Consider the following 6,000-nt stretch of genomic DNA (forward strand, 5'->3'; position numbering starts at 1 on the left):
AATCGGAATTCATACTAGTTTGGATTTGAGTTTCGACCCATATGGAATCGAGGTTCCTACCTCTATAGATCGATTTTCAATCCAATTGGAATCGAGATTCCTACATCTATGCAATCAACACCCGAGAGTTTAGCACCGCACCACCATAAATCATCAGGAAATTTGTTCCATAAGCAAAAGGTTCAAGGTTCTAGAGTGATCTTATGCAAGAATCATGGTTTTAAAATGCGGCCGCATCTTCGGCCGCATAAAGCGTTGTGTGCTGGGCAGCGCATCGCAAGAGGCCGCATATGCGCTTTGGAGAGATATGCCAGCATATGCGCCACATCTCTCCACATATACGGCTGCATCCTGCATAACCCGCGTATGTAGCCAGTCATTTCCGTGGAAAAAAAAAAAACCTCGCGCATGGGTATTTTGGACATTTGAGCTCCAAAAAAGGAGGCAAAAGGGTTTTGGGGGGTATTATACTCCCCAAACAACTAAAAACAGCCACATCAGTGGCTTTTCTGAATCAAATCAATAAAATTACTTTCATTTTTTTTCTATGCATTAACCTATTTTTTAGATTTTGTAGAATTTTTTATATTTATTGACTGTATCGTGGTGATGCACTCGCATTGGCCCCTCCAATGCATCAGGCCACATCCCGCATTTTAAAACATTGGCAAGAATTTCTTAGTATGGAATCAATGTATTGAGTATGCATAGCCATGGTTCCCCTTGCATTGGAATTGGGATCCTCAAAGGTCATAAAAACCTAAACAAGGGTTCCCCTGTTATTTAAATCGATGTATTGAGCCTTAATTGGAATATCCATGTCAAGGTTGGGTGACCTAGGTTTGGGTTAAGTACAATTAACAGACACCTATAGTCCATTAGATGGTGGTTATAAAACATAGAGAGATTTTGATTTCATTTTTATGGTTGAAAATGGTGATCTATTTATGCCATTTTGTTGCATTATATTGTAATCCGAATCAAACCTAAATCTCTTTAAGAAACACCGCCAGTTCTGGCACTATTAGAAATTTATTTCAAATCAAACCCAAATCTTTTCCCCAATTATCTTTAAAAAAAGCGACCAAGTTCTAGCATTATTAGAAAAACAAATTGTCTAGGAATCCCTAATTCTATTTTCAAAATATAGCATTTACTTGACATGGTGAAATGAAAATGAGTACATTTAATGAAAGAGAAAATTAAATAATATTTGTTTATTTATATTCACATTGTATTGTAGCGTTAGTATTAAAAGTCTAAACATCACAAACACACTCATGGAGAGACGGTGATAGAAATTTTAACATTATAAGAGAGCACAAAATTACAATATATAAAATTACACTGTTGTGGCATCTGGATCCCACAAATATTGAATTGAGATTTCTAAAATGTGGAATCGAGGTTCCTTAATTCAAGGAAACATGTTTCATGAAGATTCCTTGACGGAATTACAGAATCGGGATTTTGAAACGGAATTGCCACTTGGGGTGAGAGATTCTGGTAACTATGATCCATCCAACAGAGCCGCTCCATGGATAATGACACTTGATGGAAACCATCATGATTGGGAATTGGAAGTGGTGTGAGGCTTCCCCTTTATTTTCTAATATTTCTAAAAATCCTTTTAAGTATGATTTGAGTAATATGGGGACTTATGGCCTCACTAAAGGTATGGCCTTTAATAGAGCAGAATGACGGACCAAGATTAGCCGGTCCCAATTATTGGGAAAAGGCTATGATAATGATGATGATGATGAGTCGCGGAATGCATGTCTTAATTCATCCATTTCATTTGTTGCAAAAAACAAACAAAACATTTTGTGCGACACCTAAAAAATCTCAATGCACATGACTTGTGGCTCAATCTTTCAAGTCACCCCCAACTTCCAGGATTTACTTGAATCATGGGCCATTAAAATTTTATATCATTTCTTGCTATCATTTTTCCCCTTTATGTCTCCAAGTTATACATGTATAAAAATCCATTTCCTCAGATCAATGGTGTGTCCACTTTTTATTGGTTTTCTATTTGGTTATAAATTGCAATCAAGATTATGTTTTCTAAAACATCTTGTGTATGGTATGCAGGAGACGAGAGAAAATAAATGCTGCCAAGTTGCGGATCTGTGAGATTATGAAACCCATGAGTTCTTTTACTTCTGAAAGCCAAAATGGTGTGACTATTGATTTGGACGATGATGACGGTAACTACCCATCACAATGCATGCCCTTCAAGAAAAAACGCAAATGTGGATGTGAAGGAAATAATATTGATTGGGAAGACAATATTATTGAGATCCTTCTCCTCCATCAGGTATGTGTAATCTACTTGACCCTTTGCTTGTGCAAGTAATGTAAGGTTTTGCCTGAATTATCCAATATAGTTGATATTATTCTATTGTATTTGTTTCTGATACTTTTTTTTTTTTTTTTGGGTTGAAAAGTGGGGAATACAGGGCCCTACCTGTTTCTAGATATAGTTAGTCACTTTCGAATGTGTCAGTGGGAATGAAAACCTAGACCAGTAGCTGAGGCTCTAGTGGTGCTACCATGACCTCGACGCCTTTCTGATTCTTCTGTCTGTGAATTTCCATTCTATTAGTTAATGTATCACTTTCAATCATGTTATTTGACATGGTATCTTTAGAAAATCAATATGCTAAAACTAAGAGAGCATGAAATGTGCAGTTCAAATGATGCTTCAATTGCTTACAATGTGGTTAGGTGTTGGTTTTTTTTGTGAATGATATGAAGGAATGGAAAAAAAAGGTTAATAAAAATTAGACTGAACCTTACCATGAGCATCTTTTGAAAAGGTCCCCTGTGCCACCAATCGATCTGTTTGTTTCTTGTCTTTAGCTTAGACTCAAATCTGCAATCTTGCCTCTTCGTGTTTCCAGATTCAGAGACTCAACAAACACAAACCAATGCTTTATTAATTTGTTTGTAGATGATCTCCCGAAGCACACCCCCAAGTTCCTTTTCCAGCGCGTAGTTTGACATTTCATCATACCTGCGGTGCTACCATGTCACTTGACACCCCCAGGTTTTTCTCTTAGTTCAAATTCATCTGCCAAGTCCTTGTAAACTTCAGTGTTTTCTTCTTTTTGACCTCAGTAAGCAAAGAAAAAGAAAGGCAACAGACCATTGGACATGAAATATATTGCTGCAATTATACTGATTGTCTGTACCAATATCTGGACTGTATAATTTAATCTCCACTCAAACAAGTATTGGACCATGGAATGCTTAGTGAGGATAGCTACGATAATGTCCCCTATGAGCGTACTGTACCCTCCCTAGTACCTACATCCACAAACTCATTAGAGCAGCAATGAGGATGCCTCACCTTGCATAGGGAATGGCCTAGGATTGTATGAGCTTTAGTAATGTCTTTTAGGAATTTATGAGTATTTACAAAGTGTACATCTTAAGCAGGGTTTCTAAACTCAGCAATTTGACTCAGGACTCACCTGAGTTAACTTGCCTCAGGACCTGACAGCGTTTTACCAGCATATCTTAAGACTCGTCTGGGTCTATTAAGACTCAATTGAGTCTTATAGCGACAACTTGGACAGGGCAACATTGAGTCTTTGTTACATGTATGTGTTTTTAAACATTGACATTTAAGTCTTCTTTTGTCGTTTTTATCATAGGAAAACTTCTCATAGCTTTCCGATGATTGAAGTGTCTCACAACATTAGAATATTTAAAAAATGATCATTTGGAAGTAGACTAGCAGATCTATCCATCCAGCTATTCTTCTACTCTCTTCTTTGTTCCAAGGTGATGGAAACAGCGTTTATATTTTTGCAACTGCATGGAAAGTATGTCAAGCACCCGTCGTTGTGATGTTTGTGTTTCTTTATTCACAGGTGAGCGAAGAGGAAATTGTGAAAGGCCACTATCGCTCATTATTAGATCGATACGTCTTTGATTTTGATAGTGACATTTCTGATAAGGAGTTCAGAAGTTATACACGTTCTAAAGATGAAGTGAGTGGGGTCCCACTGTTACTTTTCTCCTGTTACTATTTCTCTACAGTTGTCACATAGGCTAATGTTTGTTTCTGGCATATGTTCCTTGCAGGTGGCAAAATTGCTATCCAATAGGTTATCAATGATAAGGAAACAATGAGCATTAAGCCGTGGTCCTGATTCTGGTCATGGGATGCAGATAACTCTATTATACACTGTGGGCTCGAGGTCCTCATTTGGAGAACCAACTGTGCCATATTGTACACACCATCATGAAGATCAAATTGGATAAGTTTCTACTAATCCAGCCTGTGTAAATTAAGCAAATACAAGAGTTTGGCGAGCAGAACTCTTGTTATCTAGCTTTCAAGGAGGGGAAAAGTTTATACTGAGCCTAGGCTCTAAACAATCAAATTAAAACTTACCTAAAAAATTCCACGAGAAGAGGTTGTTTTGATGCCAAAATATCCTCAAATTGATCATCTCAACATAAAGATGCATGAACTTAAGAAAAAAATAGATTTTAAGTTTTGGAAATAGTGCATCTTGAAACGTATTTTTTTAACGTCAATTTTTAAGTTATTCAAGCAATTTTTAAAGCTTTAAATTTTATAATTCAAAGATGAAAAGGCTAGTCAAAGATTTGTAGTATTAAAACCACATTTCTTGATACTATTTGAAGGTGGGTTCTAATTTGATTGTTTAGAGCCTTGGCTCTATTCAAACTGCACCTTTCAAGGAAAGGTCCAATTGTGTGTATTTAGTGTAATTAGGTGTTCAAGAACTCAAACTTGATGGGAGATTCGGTCCCAAAACTGTGTCGGCTTGTGATTTAAAAATTTGTCAGATTTTCATCTTCAAAAATTTTGGGAATAGTTTTAGAAACATTTAACTATTTATAATGGGATTTGTACTCATTTTGTGGCCGATGAACTATATTCCTTCACATCAAAAAATGACATTTACATGTTATAATATGATACAAAAATAAATAGAGGTAACCAAATTCTCTGATGCGTCCCAAGTTTTTCATTTATAAAAATCAATTCAGTGAACGAGTTGAATTGACTTGTGCAAGTTTTTTGACTACGAAACATATCATTCAGCAGTATATATGGAGAAAATGTGCCTTATATTTACTAGGTGAATAGCCTTCATTTAAGGTTATTGGTAAGCATTCTTCATGGGATACTCTTAATAGAATATGCAGTTCAAAACCCGTAACCATCGATTCTCAACAATGGATGGTTGAGATGAACCGTTCATTTGAAAAGGATGAATGCTAACCCTTTGGTTGTGGGGAGCAGGTGGTTTGGCAGTGAAAAAAAGTGAAAAATGGCGGTGAAAAAAAATGAGAGATGTCAGTGTAGGGGTGGTAATCGGGTCCGTCGACTGCCGACCCAACAAGTCCACCTGAACTGGCGAATCTGGGTGAGGTCAAATATACAAAGTACATAAAATTATATATTATGCAATACTCTTATTTTTTTAAATTTTTAGACCTGGTTTATGGTTTAAGGTTGGTTCTAGGTCCAAATAACTTGAACGTGAAACGGGTATGGGTCCATGTAGGACCTTTTGCGATTGACACCCCCTGTGTCGGTACAAAACGGTGATTAAAAAATCGAAGTTTTTGTTCTATTGAAACATGTTGGGATCACCGGCGATTTTGTACAATAAATTGCATCATGAACCATTTGGGCCTTTACCGTATGACATCCCATGGGAGAGACTTTGCCATATGACATCTAACGGGGGAGACATGTGGCACCTAAAAATCGTGGTAATCTACCTTATATGTTTGTACCCGTGCTTTTTTACATGCACATTATAATGTCCATTACATAAGAATTTATAGAGAACAAAGTGATATTCATTTTTCAATGTGGGATAATTCTCACAAAAAATTATTAAATCAAGACGATTTAATATATACTATTTTAAAAGCTAATAAAATCATATTAGGTGATGTAGTAATGTTGGTTGACAGTTGCGATTTTTTTGGTAGATGGCTACA

At 36.5% G+C, this 6,000-nt stretch overlaps 1 protein-coding gene across 18 annotated transcripts in view; it reads left to right on the plus strand.

The window, feature by feature from the left end:
* The window catches only part of LOC18445721 (plant-specific TFIIB-related protein PTF2), a 59,296-nt gene extending 54,848 nt beyond the window's left edge, over positions 1-4,448 (plus strand). For all 18 annotated transcript variants that reach the window (XM_011629304.3, XM_088858224.1, XM_006855853.4 and 15 more), the window contains 3 exons: positions 2,095-2,320; positions 3,882-4,001; positions 4,096-4,448. In XM_011629304.3, the coding sequence (XP_011627606.1) occupies positions 2,095-2,320; positions 3,882-4,001; positions 4,096-4,143 (394 nt within the window). In that variant the 3' untranslated portion in view covers positions 4,144-4,448. The remainder of the gene's footprint in view (positions 1-2,094; positions 2,321-3,881; positions 4,002-4,095) is intronic.
* Positions 4,449-6,000: the final 1,552 nt, after the last annotated feature.

This window comes from Amborella trichopoda, chromosome 2 (genome assembly GCF_054954075.1).
Source record: "Amborella trichopoda isolate Santa Cruz 75 chromosome 2, AtrichopodaSantaCruz75HAP2 v2.0, whole genome shotgun sequence".
NCBI lineage: Eukaryota > Viridiplantae > Streptophyta > Magnoliopsida > Amborellales > Amborellaceae > Amborella > Amborella trichopoda.